Below are 20,070 nucleotides of genomic sequence, written 5' to 3' on the forward strand. Positions count from 1 at the left end.
GCACACTGAGCATGCTGAGATACTGATATACTGTGAGTGTCTCTATTGACACAGCCTTGGACTCCCCAGGGTGGCCTGTCCAAGGTCCTGTGACTGTGGCAGCTGTGATTAGCTTCGGGGAGGCAGGGAGATCGCACTCCAGGGCACTACCCCTTTGTCTCTCTCTCTCTCTCTCTCCACTGCCCTTTCCTACACTTCCTCTGAGTTCCTATCATCCCCGTGTGCTCTTTCACACACATGTCACTGCAGACATCACACACACCCCCCCACCCCTTGACAAAACTGCTTAGCGTTCCGCACTGATGTCGTATCGCACAGATACAAAGGTACGGGTAACAAGTCGTGTGCCGTGTGTTGCTGGAATGTAATCTTGATTGCCCTCCTTGCAGCAGTAGGCCAGAGTAGTGGGTAAGGCACTGGGGCTCCAGACTGCAGGCTTGTGGGTTTGGATGGCTCTTTCTGCTGTTATATTCTTTTGTAAGTGTTCTTGGGGTTTCTGCCCCTGCCCGTTCGTCCCTCACTGCCTGGGTGCGATCCCGGGTCTCCGGCATCATGCAACAGGGAACTTGCCGGCTGAGCTAAAGGAGACCTCCCTCAGCCCGGGCGGCTGAGATCCCTGTTATACGCTGGGGCGTATTCGTTACATAACGTTTCAACGGGTCTCCAGGCTGTCACTGTAAATGAGATCTGGTGCTCCGCTGGCTAACCTGGAATTAATAATAATTAGCACCAGCCCTTCAGTTTCTATTTAGGAGTATGGGCAGAGAATATGGAATAAGCCTTTCTCCTGTGTTTCCTGTTCGTGCATTAATTACCCATGGACTATCCACTGATGCCCTCAGGGGACTGCTTCTTCCTGCCTGCACTTCCACCCTCATGCTGCTCTTCCTTGATGTCTAAAAAATAATAATAATAATAATAATAATAATAATAATAATGATAAACTTTATTTTGTATAGCACATTTAAAAGTGGCTTCTCAAAGCTCTTCACTGTAAGAAAAAAGAAAGATTAACAAGCAGAGGAGATGACACATCTAGAACAATTAAGAACAAGGGTTTCGAACGCAGAGGCAGATACTGAACCGATGCAGTCAAAGCCTTTCTGAAGAAGGAGGTTTTGAGTGTGAATTTGAAGGCGCTCAGGGAAGGTGACTCTGATATCCTTGGGGACAGAGCTCCAGAGCTTTGGGGGCGCAGCAGGAGAAGAGCTGCTCACCCACAGAGTGTAGACAGGCTTGGGGGACAGACAGGAGACCAGGGGCAGAGGAACAAAGGTTGCGAGGTGGAGAGTAGGAAGATAGTCAGATTAAAAGACTTCAGTCTCTCATTTGTTGTACTTCTCAAGAGTCCTTCAGCTGGCCTGGGCGTTCTGCATGTGCACACCCAGCACAGAAACAGGTTTCTGGTGGAAATCCCAGTGTGCACACATTGCTTTATTAAGGCAGCTGTGAGCCAGCCTGCTCAGAGGCTGTGATCCCTGGCTGCTGCTGAGCGTGTGCAAACAGACCCCAAGAGCGCGTGTCTGACGTGCGGTGTTGTAATGTCAGGTTAGCAGTTTCCCACAAACCCTCCTGCTCTGTGAGCAATACGGACATCCAGCCAGGTTTCACAATGCCAGGTGGGCTGTGTTAAGGACAGGAGAAAAAAAAAACATTGGAGTCTGGGAATAAAATGAGGCGCAGTGTGAAAAAAACATGTGGTGATCCATGACTTTCCAATTACGCAGGCGTGACGGAACATGCTCTTTGGAAATGGGAATGCTGTAAAAGCCCCATTGAAAGGCAATCTTCGCTTGAGACCACAGGTCTGTGGTTCAGGGAGATTAACTGTCTGTTTTTAGAAATTGTACTCTAGAGAGGGAACAAAAGGCTTTCACACCTACGGCTGTCTGACTTGTACAGCAAAGAGTAATGAAAACACATGCACTCCACCACTTGAGATTCACTCCACCATGACCAACTTCTCTCAGGGGTGAAGAGGTTCTGGTCCCCAGAATGGAGACAGTGTTTTTACTGGAGCAACACCACAGCACATAGCCCCTGGAACATGCGCCTGTGAGTGCTGGACTGTCTTCTTTGTCTTGCCTGCTCACCCTCAGGGCAGGGACTGCGCTGTGAGTCCAGGCCAGAGATCCCCCTGCTGGGCTCTGCGCCGGCTCCTCTGCTCAATTTAACAGCTATAAGCCTATTTTCAGGCTGACCTCCCTGTGCTTTTTGATCGCTGATGCTGCTGCAAACTCCAGACTGCATGCCTGAGCACTCTTTGTGGACAGCAGGAGACACACCAGGGTAATCACAGAGACCCTGCTGCTGCAGGACCAGAGCTGCAAGACTAGTGCCTTCACCAGTAGAACAGGACCAGTGTCTTGATCAGTGCTGCAGGTCCCGTGTCTTGACCAGTGCTGCAGGACCAGTGTCTTGACCAGTGTCTTGACCAGTGCTGCAGGACCAGTGTCTTGACCAGTGTCTTGACCTGTGCTGCAGGACCAGTGTATTGACCAGTGTCTTGACGTGTGCTGCAGGACCAGTGTCTTGACCAGTGCTGCAGGACCAGTTTCTTGACCAGTGTCTTGACCAGTGCTGCAGGACCAGTGTCTTGACCAGTGTCTTGACGTGTGCTGCAGGACCAGTGTCTTGACCAGTGCTGCAGGACCAGTTTCTTGACCAGTGTCTTGACCAGTGCTGCAGGACCAGTGTCTTGACCAGTGCTGCAGGACCAGTTTCTTGACCAGTGTCTTGACCAGTGCTGCAGAACCAGTGTCTTGACCAGTGTCTTGACCAGTGTCTTGACCTGTGCTGCAGGACCAGTGTATTGACCTGTGCTGCAGGACCTGTGCTGCAGGACCAGTGTCTTGACCAGTGTCTTGACCAGTGCTTTAGGACCAGTGTATTGACCAGTGCTGCAGGACCAGTGTCTTGACCAGTGTCTTGACCTGTGCTGCAGGACCAGTGTCTTGACCAGTGTCTTGAACAGTGTCTTGACCAGTGCTTTAGGACCAGTGTATTGACCTGTGCTGCAGGACCAGTGTCTTGACCAGCGCTGAAGGACCAGTGTCTTGAACAGTGTCTTGACCAGTGCTTTAGGACCAGTGTATTGACCTGTGCTGCAGGACCTGTGCTGCAGGACCAGTGTCTTGACCAGTGTCTTGACCAGTGCTTTAGGACCAGTGTATTGACCAGTGCTGCAGGACCAGTGTCTTGACCAGCGCTGAAGGACCAGTGTCTTGACCAGTGCTTTAGGACCAGTGTCTTGACCAGTGCTGCAGGACCAGTGTCTTGACCAGCGCTGAAGGACCAGTGTCTTGACCAGTGTCTTGACCAGTGCAGAACCAGTCTTTCTATGTTGGGGCCGCTGTTCGGGAGCAGACAGGTGTGCCCTGTTGTACCGTGCCACCATGTATTTTGTTTTGGGACAATGTCAGATTTACAGTGCGTCTTCTTCTTCATACGGTGTGCAGTGTGTTTTGATCAGCTCTTAGGTTTCAGTGTTGTCAAATAAATAAGGATGATAATAATATCAACAAAGGCTGCTTCGTTGGACACAGTGGTAATCATAACAGCAGGTGTGAAACAAATGCTGCTCTCTTTAACAGATATTTCTTCTATGTGCATCTGTGACAAATTAGACAGCGCTTGACATATTGTAATTCAGAGGAGAGGCTGCTGGAGGCAAAGCTGGGCATTTAGCAACCATGGATATCCCTTCTCGCTGAATGAATGTACGGAGTTCTTCGATATTTCCAAATGATCGATGTCTGAAATCTCATAGATGTTTTTAACAAACCTATAAAATGTACGGGACTGGCGTGAAGGGCTCCTGCTGATGACATTGACACATGGTTGTGTGACATTGTTGAACTTGGAAGGCAGCAGGCAGACAGCGTGTGAACTGGCACAGACTGACCAGTAGGTGGCACTCTTATACACTCTTGACCGGTTAATTCTGTTTTCCAATACCCTAAATTGGTAGTGTCGGTGGAAGCAGTGCTGGTGATAGTTTTCAAATAAGAGTTTTAAACTAAATCCTGTCTTCTTGTTTGTCTAGGCTTTGAAAGGTAAATACTATACCCGTGTATAAATGGATAATTGCGCGCAGGTGTAAGCCTGGTCAGTACCTGGAGGGGAGATCTCCTGGGAAAAACTGCTGTTGGAAGACTGCTGTTGGAAGAGGTGTTAGTGGTGCCAGTAGGGGGTGCTCACCCTGCTGTCTGTCTGGGTCCTAATGCCCCAGTATAGTGAGGAACACTATAGTGTAAAAAGGCGCCATTCTTTGGATGAGATTTAAAACCGAGGTCCTGACTCTCCGTGGTCAATAATCCCAGGGTGTTTCTCGAAAAGAGTAGGGGTGTTATTCTGGTGTCTTAGACAATTTTTTCCTTGGCCTTCACCAATCATGGTCCCCTAATAATCCCCATGTCTGAAGTGACTTCATCACTCAGTTCTCCTCTGCACTGAGGAGTGACGTTTTGAGTGGAGTGTCCAGAAAAGCACTATACTATTATTATTAATGATTTTTTTAGCATGCGAAATAAACCTTTCATTGGGATGCTTCTCTCTTTCTGTCTGTTCTGTTTGCTGTGCTGCCCAGCGGCTCGTTCAGTCCTTGGGCATGAGGCGGCCTTCCTTTCTGCCCAAATGTTGTTGTGTGGTTAGGCAGAAAAATCCTGAAAAAAAACAAACACATGGAATTTCTCTTACTTGTACAGAAACAAAAAGATTGTATTTTGCTGTGAAATAAGCGCAGCTTTTGTTTAATGAAATATCCAGTACCTCGTGACTGGGTGTTCTGTCTGATCTCAGTACGATGCGCTCGCATTCCCCGCGGTGAGAGCCAAAAAGCTGAGGGCCTCTGGGAGTGTGTTCAGTCCGAGTGGGCATCACAGGGGTAGCGTGAGTCTCAGCTGAGTCTCAGGCAGCTCTGCTGGGCGCTAAAGTGAAGGACAGACTCTTAAGGGAGCCCAGCACCGCGCAAAATGAAAGGAAAAGAGGCGAGTTGTGCCAGACATATTCTCCCCCAGCCCCTTCCTCCAGATGGCCCAGGCTGCTGTTTCAGCCACAGCGCTGAATGCTGCCAGTCTCTCTGAGCTCACCCCTGGAACCCCTCCAGAGCCACGCTGCTCCCCCCACCGCCCCCTGGGGCCACCCCGGAGCCCCCAGAAAGCGCCATTCAGCCTGGCTGCAATGCAGCAGAGCCAGGGGTCAGGGGTCGTGGGGTTCTCAGGACCCGACATGGCATTGGCATTCCTGTCCTGGCCAAGGGGGCATAGCGGGAGGGAAGAGTGGTGGCACCGCATTGATGAATTGTGGGAAAAACACAGCCGGTTTTCCTCCAAGCCATGAAGTAATGCTGTTTCACTCTCGGAGGAATAACTGGCTGCCTGCCTACGTCTTTAATAGTCGTCCAGTCTGCAAAATGTCCAAAGAAGCTTATTATTTTCTTTTTTAAGGTTGCAGTAGTTTAGAAATAGCTTCATAGCACAGTGTGATGCGGGAAGGTTTCACTACATTGCAGATGTACTATATGACACCCATAATGCCTTTGTAAACAGGCCAAGGTGGTAACCAAGAGAAAGTAAATAAGCAGACTAAATAGAGAGAATCAGCAGTCTTTCTCGGCTAACTAGGCAACTAGGGAAGAAAGGGGGGCAGTGATACTCTGCATATTCACTAGAGGCAGTGACTAAACGATTGCATTTTTAAATTTGGCATGAGGAATCAAGGCTAAAGAGATTTCAGGTGAGCTGTCGAATGCAATCCTTCCATAGTATTTGTGCTCGTTAAACTTTTCCTTATCACCATTATTATTTGTCTTATATACTGTAGACTCGTTTTCAAACAGAACAGGGCAGCACAGCGCAGTGAGGTCAGTGTCCTGCACTCAGTCTGTAGGGAGCAGGGCAGCACAGTGCAGTGAGGTCAGTGTCCTGTGTTCAGTCTGTAGGGAGCAGGGCAGCACAGTTCTGTGAAGTCAGTGTCCTGCACTCAGTCTGTAGGGAGCAGGGCAGCACAGTGCAGTGAGGTCAGTGTCCTGCACTCAGTCTGTAGGGAGCAGGGCAGCACAGTGCAGTGAGGTCAGTGTCCTGTGTTCAGTCTGTAGGGAGCAGGGCAGCACAGTGCAGTGAGGTCAGTGTCCTGCACTCAGTCTGTAGGGAGCAGGGCAGCACAGTGCAGTGAGGTCAGTGTCCTGCACTCAGTCTGTAGGGAGCAGGGCAGCACAGTGCAGTGAGGTCAGTGTCCTGCACTCAGTCTGTACGGAGCAGGGCAGCACAGTGCAGTGAGGTCAGTGTCCTGCAGGCAGTGCCGAACCCCCGGGCCATCGCAGAGAGCCACACTGAGGATCCGAGAGTAAGAAACACATTTAAGAACACATCTTGACATGCCAGTGACAGGTTCGGCTTTGTGCAACACCTGTACTCTTCTCCAAGACTGTTTGTAAGTTCTGCTGCGACACGTAGCCGGCAGGGAAAAATAAAAAAAGTACAGAACCCGGGAACTCAGAGCACACAGTTTAGGGTTAGAAGTGATAGAAATAATTTAAATATATTCCGTTCCGGAGTTCATCCAAACTCCACCAGGTCTATCTCTTGCTCAGCAGTTGGTGGTGCTTTTCCAGTGAGAGCAATGCCTTACAGGTGGATCCATGCCCCTGGTGTACAGGACTACATTCAACGTGATGCTTAATATTAATATGATAATTGCTTGCGTACAGATTGCTCTGATGACACTTTAAAGCAGTGGTTTATCCCTATCAAGGTAAGAAACTGAAAACAAGTTCTCCAGGCAGGAGATTTTGTGACACACCTGAAACTCCTTCCACAAAGATCTGCTGTTCCACCTTAGAGGTCACCACAGAGGGGACTGACCAGTCCAGGTATGTCCTGCTGGGATGTTCAGAGTGGCCGATTTTGGCTCCTGCGGTACTTTGACCAGTGTAAGAAATCTAGTTTACTCACACGATTGGGTGTTTTATTGCTTGGTTTGTGTGTTATTTTTAGCATGTGATGTGGGTTGTGACATTACCCTCTTTCCATTCTCTGCAGTTGTACTGACAAGAATGTCATTAACCTTAAAGCTGTTTGCTGTTTGTCATGTAATGCTGGCTTTGAGGATTAGCCCTGTTTTTCTCCTTGTGTTTGTCATCAACCATGAGTGTGAGCGAATTAAACTTACAAATGGTGTTTATTGGCATGTATTCACTCTGAACTGAGTCCCCTAGTCATAGCTGTGTCGAACCTTTCAAATGTTTATATTTTATTGTTTTACAGCACTGTGCTGCAGTGATACAATATACTGATCAACTAGGAGTCACAGTATGTATGTTACGAGCATGAACCAAACTCAAAGACTGGCTAGTGTTTACTACTATTGGGGCAGCTATGGCTTTTACCAAAGCAACTTAGTTTGGGAGAGGAGAAACGATGCTTAGAATTCAACAATATCTACTTCAAATCACAATCGGATTGCTGTGTTCAAGGTAACGGACACACACGCACAGCCCAAATGAGGTACTCTACTAATAATTTAACCAGCCATATCTCATTAATGACTCCTGGTCATTCCAATCATTTCTTCCTCTCTAGAAATCCCCATAGCTGTAAGTTAGATTTTTCTTTTACAAAATGCAGGTCTGTCAGCAAGACGTGTTCGCGTAAAACACAATGGCTAATGTTTCGGCGGGCGATTTGTGTTTTTGCATAAGCACTGAGTGAAATAATAGGCGCCACTCGCTTCTCAAGGTGTGGTACTGTGTACAGAATATAATTTGAATGAGCAGAGAACCGATCTGGAACTGGCACAGCCGGCAGGAGAAGACACACAGCTGCCGGCTGATGAGGATAAGCAATATGAAAGATGAGTTGTTATAACGGACAAGTACATCGCCCACCCGGCAACAGTAAGTCACTCCAGAAATCGGCTGCGACTTTAAAGGACATGTTGCAGTTATACAAAAAAAAAAACTTTATTAAAAGGAGGAAAAGACTGAGGGGGAAAGGAAAGAGGTCAGCTAGGCGCTGTACAGACGCGGTGCATTGAAAGTGATGCACGTCGTGTGTTTCAACGGTGAAGAAACGTAGAATTTGGCTCCTTCTCGCCTAATATCAATTGAAGGTAGTTCTGAATTCCGCAGTATGTTACGTCTGTGATATAATGTCTTTTAATTGCCAGTTGTCTGGTGGTCTGCGCTTAATAGACAGTAGTCAGTCCCCCCGGGGATGAAAATTGCCTTTTCAGTCGCGTCGCAACCGACCGCACACGCGCGGGCGTCTAACGGAATCCTGGGGGTTAAATGGGAGGAATGAGCTCTTTAGGGGGACGGGCTAAGAAGAGAGCGACGGCCAGCCATTGGCTGCCCGGGCCGTTGCTCCCCGCGGATTGGCTGGTGCTGGGCGATGACGTATCCAGGCAGCGGGGGGGGAAGCGTTGTGTTTTTGTGGCGCTGGGGAATCAGCTGGGACAACAAGCGCAGCGGCCGAGGGCTGAAGCGAGCACCGAGCCAGGAGTAGAGACCCCCCCGCCCCCCCCTTCCACTACCCGTGCTTGCTGCACATAGCGACTGAAAGCGCACAAGACAAGCGGAAGAGTGCAGCTGCGATCCCGGGAAGTCGACTGTCGGGGGGTGCTTGGCCACGGCTGTCGGGCTGGCGCTGGCGCTGCTGCTGCTGCAGGAGATGCTGCCGCTGAGGCGGAGCGCCGGGCGGCTGGGCAGCGGTTGAGGGGAACAAGTTTTGCGACCCCCCCCCCCCCCACTCCACTCATCCCCAGGGGCCGTGGGTCCAGCAGGAGGGGAGCGGCATGCGGGTCGGTGCAGGAGCGAGCGGAAGGTAGGAGGGAATCCCGGGGCTCGGGGGAGTGAGGAGGAGGAGGAGGGGCGTCACGTGTCCGGGAGCGCGTCCTGTCAGTCGGACCGCTCGCCTCTCCGTCGCACCTTGGCAGAGCATGAAGATGTCGTTGGGAGGGAGAAGTTCAAGACGCCAGCCCTGTGCAACACCCGTTGCTTGTGCGTGCAGCTCGCGTGTCCGTCTTGGCTGAAAGGCAGGAGCTTGGGTGGTCGTTCCGTTGCGGTGGGCGTTGGGTGCATGAAGTGGAGAGACCCCCTCCACCCCCAACGTCAGAAATATTGGGGCGTGCGTTTGTTTTCTGCAGAGCTGGTAAAAAAAAAGGAAGTTTGAACTCTAAAGGTGCATATTTGTTGGGTTTTTTTTTTTTAAAAAAAAGAGGGGCAGGAAAAAGTCTTCTGCATCCGTAGAGTGAAGTGTGAAGTTACGAGACGGGAGGGAATTCCTGTAGCGTCGCCACGTCTCTGCGCGCTCCTGGGACTGCTACATCCTTGTCTGTTGAGACACGTATTAGCGCTCAATACAGCGCAGGGGCGTAGCTCTTTGGGTTTTTATCAAGTTCATTTTTTTTCTTCTGTGCACTTTGTTTAGAAAAAAAAAAATATCGTTTACCTTCTCTTGGCACAGTTTGATCAGCTCAAACCTGAACCTCCACAGACCAAGGCAAGAGTGAATACTGTTCTGCATTCATTCCCGGGGTAGTGGGTTCGTGTCCCACGTCGGGCGCCAGGTCCTCCATGTTGGAGGTTGTGCACAAGGCTAACAACTCTGTCGTGTAAAAAAAAAAACTACTGTTACAGAAACAGCAACAGGATGTTTGCTGCCCCTACGTGCCAGAAGGCATAACGGGCAAACATCCATAGTTACATAAGCAGTACATCAATAAAACGGGCAAGGCATGACTGTTTTAGTGATTTACTGTCATAAAACAGCTGAAGCTTTACGCCAGGCACATGGGTGAATACCACCACAGTGTACTTGGTGGAGACATGGACTGGTGTTGCATAAGAGACCAGGAAAGAACCGATAAGGGTGGAGATAAACTAATAAAGCTACAAAGCTGAGAAATGTGTTAGAAAGCATGGTACTGTACATCCACGTTGTACCCATCAGATAACCAACCACAGTTATCTCTTACTAATGAGACTCGACACTTGGACACTTACTGCTGTCATGTAGCAAAAAGATCAGGTTTACTTAACCAAGAAGCAGAGTCTACAGTATATTGCAGCTGCTGCCAGATGTTTTCTGGACTGTCTGCTGTTTCAAGAGAACTTAAATGAGAGAACGTGTACCCCCTGTGTTCACCTCCCCGTGCTAGCTCCCTGCGGAGTTCACTGTTAAATTCAAAATCGGGCTGCCTGTCTCCTGACAGCATCAGTGAACTGTCAGCGTCCTACACACCTACACACTGCCTGTGCCCTTTGGACTCTGTCCTCTCATTTCCCAAAACGAGGCTGCCAGCCCTGGGGAACATGCTTTCAGTTCTGTCGCAGTGGAAATATCTCGCAGGTCAGTCAGCACTTTCAAATCATTGGCTGAAGATCCCCAATTATACATTGGCGTGTTTCTGTTTGCTTTGCTGTGCTCACTTCAGTGTCACTGTGCATATTATTGTGCCATTGTCTTGTTTTATTCTGGAGCACCTTGAAATGATGGGACACTGTATAAATAAGAATAGTATAAAAGAAAACTGGGTTTAGCAGATGGGTGGCCGAGGGACCTAAAAGATCAGAAGTGGAAAGATGCTGTTCTGCTCGCCTGGCCTATTTGGTCCCTAGTAGCCTGTTGATGCAAGAAGCAAGTCCAGTTCTTTACGCGGGTAAGTGAATCAGCTCTTTGTGTGTGCTCCTGTGAGGGTGAACTGGTTTTTATCAGGGAGAAAAGGTGTGAATAAGCAAATTGGCAGGTTTAACATGTTATATTCTTTGTGAAACTCTGAAATAGGCGACTGTATGATGAGGTCCCTTCCTTTTTTTTGTAGTGTACTGTAGCATTAGATCTGTTGCATTCATTGGCTTGAGAAAGGTGTGCGGTCCTGGATCTGATGTCTCTCAATTTCAGAAAGCCCCTTGATGCAGTTCGTTACTGAAACAGGAGAAAAACACCCAAAGCTTGTGTAAACTGTACGTACCGTACCCCACAGAACCACAGTACGATTGATTTAGCTATCGGACGAAAACGGAGCCGATTGTTTTAATCGAAAGCGATAAAAACCACATACCCAGGCAGGCTCACTGAAGTCCTCCCACTTAGCCCTGCGCTCCAGTCTCCCTTTTCAATACCTACTCCTTTGCTGCGCTCAGAGCATTTACAGCATTTAGCCAAGGATCAAAGCCAGGAACAGGCACAGCCAGCATTACCGAGGACATGTCTGAACGCCTGCTTCGGGTCGGCAGCCTTTGCTGTTCTGAGGAGAAAACCACAATAATGAAAATGAATCATTTGATCTGCACGTAGCAGTGTAGGCGTTGGTGCTGTGTGTTCGTAATTGGAGTTTGGTGTTGCTGGTGTCTCGTGGGGCTGTGGAACAAACTGCCCAGCCATGCTTTTTTCACAAGAGTGCCTCCTGAGACCTGGGGGTCCGCTGGGTATCGACCACCGAATGAGTGGAGTGGGCTTGTCTCTTGCATCACCTTTTCTTGCGTTCTTATTTCAAGGCGTTGGTGCAGTCCAGTCAAGTTCCCTTAAATACGGTAGAAGAAATTGAAAGATTTTCTAAACTGTGAAAATCCTCGGTTTACGTCCAGCGCCATCAACGAGTTAACATCTGGCTTGTAGTTGAAACTGTGCAGACATCTCGTGCGCAAGAATCAGTCATATCTGTTTATACTTTGCTGTCATTCGCAATACAATGTTTGTGTACACTGCAGCTGGCTGGAATTGGCCTCCCCTCGTTTGTAAGTGCTCTTGTGTTCTTGTTAAGGGGTCTCCACACCTGGACTTGAAGAGCCCCAGTCGACTTCATCTTATAAATTACCCCTTCCTAAAGACTGGCCGTGCCTGCCAGTTGTAGGGGAGTTAAAAAAGCAGCCTGATCAAGATAGCTGTGGACATTGTGGGGTGAGCAATGGCTTAATGATCTCTAAACTCCTTAATTTAACTACTTAATCACCTGCTTAGTAGATTACAGTGAAAATGTTCCAAGTCTTTTGGGACTGGTGGCTTAGTGGTGACCTTCAAACCCTACAGGCTTGGAGCACTGTAGGGCCGCGGCGGGAGATCCTGGGGAGGGGGACAGGGTGAGCAGGGGGGCTTTATGATGAGGTGTTAAGCGAGTCCCAGCTGTATGTATTGGCATGCATCCGTTGTTGTTGCAGGAGCTCAGATCTCAGACACCTTTTATCACAGTCCAGAAAGCGCTTGTGTGCACCCAGGGAATGTGTGAGATGTGATTGAGCCAATCCTTAAGGATTATTGCTCCCTTATCCTTTAACGGATTGCCCTGTGGGCTGGCCTGCAGCCTGAGGACCAGAGTTTTTCTGCTGAAGTGTTCGCTTCACCAAAGTAAGCCCTCTCCGGCTCATATTAAACTGTCCGGCCTGTCTTCAGCACCCGCCCGACTACTGTGAATGAATAACATAATGAATTGTATCTTGCCAGTTCTACTGAAGGAAATGAAAGATGTTGTTCAGGAGCCATTGACGCAAATCTTTCCAACAGTCCCTTAAGCCAGGAGTCGTACCCAGGGACTGGAGAATTGCTAGCGCAGAAAAAGGGTGAGAAAACTGAACGAAGTAAACCTAGGCCATAAGTCTGACTTCTATTAGATGTAAGATAATGGAAACGATGATAAGAACCACAATAGAGGATCACATATAAGGAAATACTGTCCTAAGGAATAGGCAGCATAGATTTAGAAAAGGCAGGTCTTGCCCAGCTAATTTGTTGAATTTCTTTGAACAAGCAACAACAGTAATGGATACCCATAGGCCATATGACTTTGTGTAGTTAGATTTTCAGAAGGCCCTTGATAAAGTTCCCCCAGAAAAGATTCATTTGTCATTTGTACCACAGGGATCAGTACTAGGATCACTGCCTTTCTGGAGTTTATATCAATGATTCCAGAATAGTAAGTAAACTAGCCCAGTTTGCAGTTTCCTTCAAATTAAAAGGATTAGCAAACACTGTAGAAGCAGCAAATGAAATTCAGAAAGATTCGGGTAAAATTCCAGACAAGGCCAACAGGTGACTTATATGTTTAATGTAGATGAGTGCAGGGTATTACATGCAGGTAGTAAAACGTAAACTGTACGTACAAGATGGGAAGCACTGAAACAGAAGAGGCTGCTCATAAAAAAAAAAACAGTTAGGCGTTTATGTTGACATATCATTTACATCTGCAAGACAATATGGGGAAGCCATTAAAAAGGCCAGCAGAATGTTTGGATATATTGTTAAAAACAGGAATTTTTAATCAAGGGCTGTTTTGTAAAAAATATATAATGTATAAGTAAGGCCTTATTTAGAATAATGCATACATCTTTTTCACCGTTTTATAGAAAAGATATTTCTGTTCTTGAGTCTGTCCAGAGAAGAGCATCTTGGCTACATTCCAGGTGTGAGGGGAATGTCCCAAACCGACAAGCCGAAGAGACTGAGACTTTAGCAGTCTGGAACAGAAGAGACTACAAGAGGGCCTGATCCTGGTTTTCAGAATTTTCCAAAGTGTGGAAAATGTCAACTTGGCAGATTTCTCCAGAATGAAGAGTGGAACACGAACCAGTTGGCGCGATTGGAAACGGTGTGGAAGAGCATTTAAAACAGAGAGCAGGAGGCTCTTCTTTCACCAAATCGTGGTTGGATTCTGGAACAGCCCACCCTGCCGCAGTGTTGCAGCTGATACTCCGGCTTCTTTCACTTAATGAGATCCCCGGGCCTGTTACTGTAGCTACACACTAACAGACTAGATAGATGGCCCCTCCTGTTTGTCGTCTTTCTTATTTTCACGAGATGTTAGCTACAGTCCAGTCCAGCTTGTACAGTATTTGTCCTGTGTTATATTGCACTAAAGGAGACAGAAATAGCAGCAAGTTTCTTGCTCCAAAGAAACTTCAAAACTATGAAATCAGTTTATGATTGCAGGGTTTTGAGCAAGCAGTTGGAAGGGATGGGATGAGCAAGTCACTTTCGGTCGAGTGTTAGTAGTTAGCTGTGTGCAGGGCTTGTTGCAGCTGGCATCTCCCTGTCTCAAAGAGGGCTTGTGGGTTTCCTCTGTCTGGAGAGGGGCTGAAGGATGAGTCAGTCCTGAGCTCTGATCCCCCCAGCAGCCCTTCTGTCTGCTCGGACTTGCACAGTGATCTTGACTCCAGTGTAATTTGCAAACCATCCACGTTTACAGATCGTCCCATAAATAGGAGGGTTGGCAATCTCTGTAGAATCCACAAAATAAACTGAGAAAGACTTAAACCAAACTCTGGACTGGCTAAACACCTGGCAGATGGCTTTTCACGTGGGCATTTCACATGCAGGTTGTTGCAAGCAGGTAGCTGGAACTTAAACAATAGCTATAAAATGGGAAACGCTGAGCTTCAAGAAGCTGTTTGCCAAAAAGACTAAGGTGCTTATTCATTTTCATGTGCGAGGCACTGTGAGGAAGCAAAAAGAAAAGGAAAACAATGTCAGGATACATATTAACATGGAGAATGTGAGCACATTACAAAGTCAACTCCGTGGCCATTCAGAGGCCACAGCAAAACATGAACCTGGAGCAGAGAGCATGTAGAAACTACAGGGATGTGCCTTTAGCCGTGAGAACAGCAGGAATGTTCTTTCTCAGATGGCCATGCTGCTGAAGGTGGTACCCTGGCTTCTGGCGAGGAATGGCTTGACGAGAGCCTCAAATCAATTAGCCCCTAACTACCAAAAAGTCTGAAGGCGCTGAAAGACCCTCTATTTCTTTTGCGCTTGTGCTCCAGGTTGCCTTGGGTGGACCGTCAGTCCATCAGTCTCCGCGGTCTCGCGCTGGGGAGCTGTGCTCTGCCCTCGTCGTGTTGCCGTTTGACCCACTTCAGGGTTAACTAACAGGCAGACCCACCACCTGATGCTGGGTTTTTTTAATATAACTTTTAAATAGAATTTATGTGGTGCTTTTCATCCCAAAGGACCCCAACGTGAGATGCGTATTGGAGGAGAAACACTTCATCTCTCACTGGAGTTCAGCACCCAGATACTGCGCCAGCAGCCCCACTACTAGTTAGAAGTGGCTTCGCTGACTCTTCTGAAATCTTGCTAATTTTTTGACTAGATTACAAATAAGTACCTAATTAGTGAAACAAATTACACTCTGCAGTATTGTAACACGGCAGCTGTCATTGTGAGGGAGTTTGGTTGGTTGAAGTGTCTAGAGAAGCATATACAGTTGTATGCAAAAGTTTGGGCCCCCTGGTCAGAGTGCATGTTTCACTGAATCTGTACGTGAAAAGACGTTAGTGCAACCTTTGCAGGGTATAAATTTAAACATGACTTATTTCTGCACTTTTTCCTGCATGATTATTTATTAGTATTACCATTATCACATGCAGCATTCACTGTTTTAATTTTTCCAGTCTGTTGAATTCGGCACGTAAATAGTACTTGTGTGTCAAAATGTGCAGAAAAAAGTCATGTTTAAATTTATACCCTGCAAAGGTTGCATTAGCTTCTTTTCACTTACAGATTCAGTGAAACATGCAATTTGACCAGGGATGCCCAAACTTTTGCATACAACTGTAAAGGTTAAATGATCCTGTAAAGAGCTGATTGCTCCGGTCTCTGTAATTAACGACAGCCGGCCTGTTACCGGTATCTAAGGGGAGCCCTGTTGTAAATTATTTTGAGACCAGACTTTCCTCAAGTGGAAGGAAGCAAGACAGCACAAGGGGAAGATACTCTGCGGTTCTTTCTTTTTGAGCACTGTTCCATCAGGCTTGATTCCTGCCAGCCTAGAGAACGTTACATAACGAGCTTTGGCCTGCCTGCGTTTTCCAGACCTCCACCACGCACACACACACATGCGCCTGTGCAGCTTGGCTTTAGCGTGCGGGCGCGCTGCCGTGTGGGGGCTCTGTGGTCCAGATGTGCAGCCGAGCGGGGGGAGCCGTCGGGACTGCCGCTGCCACACCCGGCCGCTGGGCGGGGGGTGGTTGTGAGGAGTGCTGGACTGCACTGCTGCCGAGTCAGTTGCATAACAGCGGAGCCAGGGGAGGACAGGGGGAGGAGGGGAGCTGGCGAGAAATCCTGGTCTTGCAGTGGGAGCTGCAGGCAGGGAGGCGTTGGCGGGCCTCCTGCTTGGTGACTGGGGTGAGCAGAGCCAGACCACGGCACCCCAGGTCTGAACCTCTCCTGTGATTGTGGACCTGTGTCAAGGTGGGGAGTAGGGGTTCGGACATTGGGGGGAGAAAAAGAGTGGGAATGAACAGGCTTATGTCCAGACACCTAGAAAGATCCATTCGTCTGCACTTTTAAGTCCTTTCCAACACAGAGGCTGGTGGAAGTCTAGAACAAGCTGCTGTTGAAGACAATACCCCATCTTCTTTTAAGAAAGACCTGAATGAGATATTTGGATCATGCAGCTAGCAGCGTCCGAGCTAAAGGAATTGAGTGGCCTCCTCTTGTCTTGTTTGTCGCCTCTCCTGCATGCTTGTGCAAGAGCAGTTGCTCTGTTGTGGGGTGTTAACTGTGTACAGGGGTTAAGAGTACACTGCGCCCAGTGGGCTACCGTGATAAACTCGGGCTCAGGTCATCCGTGTTTATGGATGCATCTCTCCTGGGCGTCCTGGTGCTGAGAGCTGCTGTCTGCTGCCTCTGAAGTGTCTGCCTGTTTGTTTCTTCCTGGCTGTAGGAAGGCTGTGATACCACGCGTGCTTGTGTTTGTCACAGTGTGGCTGACTGGAGCAGAAGCACTGTTGTGTTCTGTCACAGTTGGAGTGCAGCAGTGAATGAAGCAATTGGCAGGCACATGGTTTTTTAGCAGATTGTGGATCTTTCAGTGCTCACAGTGACATGAATGACAAGTGAGTCTGAGGCTGAGTTGTTAAATATCTGTAGATGTGTTAGGAAACTGAGATTTTGTGTTTTGTCTTTGTTGGCTCTTATTTTGTTTCTCTGCGGGGTTACTGAATAATATACACAGGGCTGCTGCACATGCTTTCAGTTTAGTTATTAAAGGTTCAAATTAACTGTGGCAGCGTGCGGGCTGTGGAGGACCGAGAGGAGGTCAGGCCCATGCTGAAAAGCAGGAACAAAGAAACTAAACCTGCAGTTTTGGCTGTGGAGCCTTCTTCCACCTCTGCCACAGCCAAAACTGCAGGTTTAGTTTCTTTGTTCCTGCTTTTCAGCATGGAGCCTACTACGGTGTTTTTGCAACGGGGAAATTAATGATGCTCTTTTGGAAAAGACGATTGTGCTTTTGTGCACTTGCATGACTTCTCAAGGAATGTGCTGTGTGTGTTGTCCCACGCAAAGCAGGTGTGGTTGTGGGGAGGGCATGTTAGTGTGAGGAGTGGTGAACTCGATACCAAACGTCTGGCGTCATTCAGGTTTGTGATCGTGAAAGCATCACTAAGGGAATTTGCCAGTGCGACCTTTTTTTCTTCAGCTCATTCTACCTTGACTCACTGCTCTGGTCTGGTCTCTTTGTTGTCGGATTTCAGTTCCTCTATCCTCCCCAGGCACCACATCGCTTTCTTCCTGTCCTGTTCTACAGTGAGATCCGCGGACCCGCCTGTCATGCTGAGAGAGAGGCCAGAGGGGCAGGGATGTGGTGGTGGAGATATCCCTTCCTTTCAATTAAGCAGCTTCACACGGCATTATCATTCCATGACTGTTCGTTAGCCAGAGCAAGCCCTTATAAGCTCATTACGGTCTTTTAAGCTTATTCCTTGCTCAGTGTCTGGATGTGCCATCTTTTGACTTTCAGCTCAGGTCTCTGGGAGGGGAGGTCAAGACTTCAGGGGTTTCTTTCATTGCCTGTATGGCCTTGGGTGCAGCTGTGTATTACACTTGTATGCAGTACTAAACAGATGAGGGTCCCATGGAGATGCACAGTGTCCCAGAGGGATATGGTTAAAGAGCATTTCCGAGGAGCACCATGCTTTTAATAAACAAAGAACACAGCTCAGACTGCTGGTGAAGAGGAATGAATACAAAAGCCTTAGTGTATTCTCTCCCTCAATTCAGAATTCTCAGTGTGTGTAAAAAAAAAAAGAGTAAAAATTGTCTATTAGATGAGTGCCTGTAATATACCAAGGTGGCACGTCTTTGCTTGTTCAGGGTTAATTAAAATCTCTCCCTGCTGCTCGGTTTGGAGTCTCGGACTGCATTTCTGCACTCGGCCTTCAAAGCTCAGAGATCCCAGTCAGATTCCAAAGTAACGTTTTCACTTTGTGCTTGTTGGGTTGAAGAAGCGAGTTATATGTAACCAAAGTCTCTGTAAAATATTAGACCATTTGTATGCTCATTGATGTTCCTCAGCCTGTGCTTTAGTGAGGCAGTTGTGTGCAGGGGGACGCTAGAATCAGATTTGTGCTGTAGCAGCTCTGTGGCCGGTATGGATCCTCAGCTGTCAGCACTTGAAAAGGATGCATTCCGGTATGCAAAATCATCTGTAAACTCATCTGGGACCGCACTTGGCAGCGCGGATAGACATTTAGGGGCTGATCTGTAAGCTTTTTACTAGCACGCACCCATGAGTTTCCTTTGAAATCCAGCCATTAATTCCTCTGACATGCACAGGTGTTGAGAATCATAAGGAGTTGAAGGCAGGATGTTATTACAGATCAGTAGCTCCCAGTCCTGGCCTTGGAGGCTCACATACCTGGTGGGTTTTGTTCCAGCAGGGCTCTGTTACACAGTCGAGACTTTAATTGACTATTTGACTGTTTTCAGCTCTTAAACTTGTTGGATGGCACCTTTAAACCACCTCATTTCAGAAGTAGAATGAAATCCCAAACTTCTGAGTAGAAGAAAAAGTTATTGTAATCAAGCAACTCTTTTAATAAACAACAACAACAAGTTTTATTTATAAAGTGCCTCTTGAAATCTATGGATGCTGTACATCATGAATAAAGAAAAAAGACAAAAACAAAGTCCAATAAAAGTAAATGAAGAAAAAACAAAACAAGAGCATACAGGTTTTTACAGCTTGACTGTAGGCACTCAGACGTAGACCTTGGTACAAAGGTAAGTTTTAGGTTTAGGTTTGAAGAGAGTTAAACAAGGTGTCTCTCTTGAAGTCTGAGGAAGGTCATTCCACAGCCCTAGAGCAGGGACAGAGAAGGCACGGTCACCGACAGTCTGAGATTAGTCCTAGGGACAGTGAGTAGAGCACCGGCCTCGCTGAACGGAGCCTAAAGGGTGGAGTATAAACATGGGGGAGTTCAGAGATGTATGATGGAGCCAGATTGTTTAGAGCCTTGAAAGTCAGTAACAAGATCTTGTATTGAATACGTGACCTTATAGGCAGCCAAGGTAGAGACTTAACTGTGGGAGTGATATGCTGCCAGTGTCTGGTGTGAGTACATGTAAGTAGTCTAGCTGCAGAGTTCTGACACATTCAATTCAGGCTTCAGTTAGGTGCTTAAGCTGGGCTGCAATGAAAGCCAGCAGGTGTGTTTGAGAATCCCTGTTCCAGATGACCTGTGTTTGACCCCTGCAGCCTCTGTCTGTGTAGAGAAGGATTCCAGGTATCAGAGGGAGAGATTATAAGCAGGGTGAAAATGACCGAGACATTGGCCCACAGTAACGTCTTGATTCTGGGAGGTGTCGAGACTTCTGGGACATGGGATCTCTTTGTATTCCTTTCAGCAGTCATGCTTGTGCTCCTTATTGCAGGTATTATTGGTGCTTTTTTCCCCGCTTATGATATTATCCAAAGCGGATTATTTGTGCAGCTGGGTATTTCACTGGAGCAGTCTGAGAGAAGCTCCACGCTCAAAGGGACAACAGCAGCACCTCACTTGGCATTTGATCCCACAACCTTCTGGTGACAAATGCAGAGCCCGAGCCACTTCGCCACAGAGCTGTGCAAGCGCCTGGGCTGCCCCTCCGTCGTATGGGTCATCCTCAGGGAAGGCTGTGGTGCTCGGGGGGGGGCTGACACGAGTCACATCCCTTGTACCTGTGTATACCTGGTACACCTGTGTTTCTGTGAGGACAAACCCCAGCGACTGTTGTGGGACGAACGAGCAGCTGGCTTCTAGGCCATCTTGAGACTGAAGTGGTAAAGTAGGACAATAAGGCTCAAGCAGCTACC

General features: G+C 47.9%; 1 protein-coding gene across 3 annotated transcripts in view; it reads left to right on the plus strand.

Moving 5' to 3' along the window:
* rhobtb4 (Rho related BTB domain containing 4) overlaps positions 1-20,070 on the plus strand; it is a 72,302-nt gene that overhangs the window by 20,892 nt on the left and 31,340 nt on the right. Inside the window, exon 1 of one of the 3 annotated variants that reach the window (XM_088911551.1) lies at positions 8,779-8,822. The exons of the other annotated variants lie outside the window; for them this stretch is intronic. Coding sequence (XP_088767677.1) covers positions 8,794-8,822 — 29 coding nt within the window. The 5' untranslated portion in view covers positions 8,779-8,793. Of the gene's footprint in view, positions 1-8,778; positions 8,823-20,070 lie in introns of those variants that run through there. 3 annotated transcript variants of the gene reach the window in all.

The sequence above is a fragment of the Atractosteus spatula genome, chromosome 3, assembly GCF_055471065.1.
Source record: "Atractosteus spatula isolate fAtrSpa1 chromosome 3, fAtrSpa1.hap1, whole genome shotgun sequence".
Taxonomy (NCBI): domain Eukaryota; kingdom Metazoa; phylum Chordata; class Actinopteri; order Semionotiformes; family Lepisosteidae; genus Atractosteus; species Atractosteus spatula.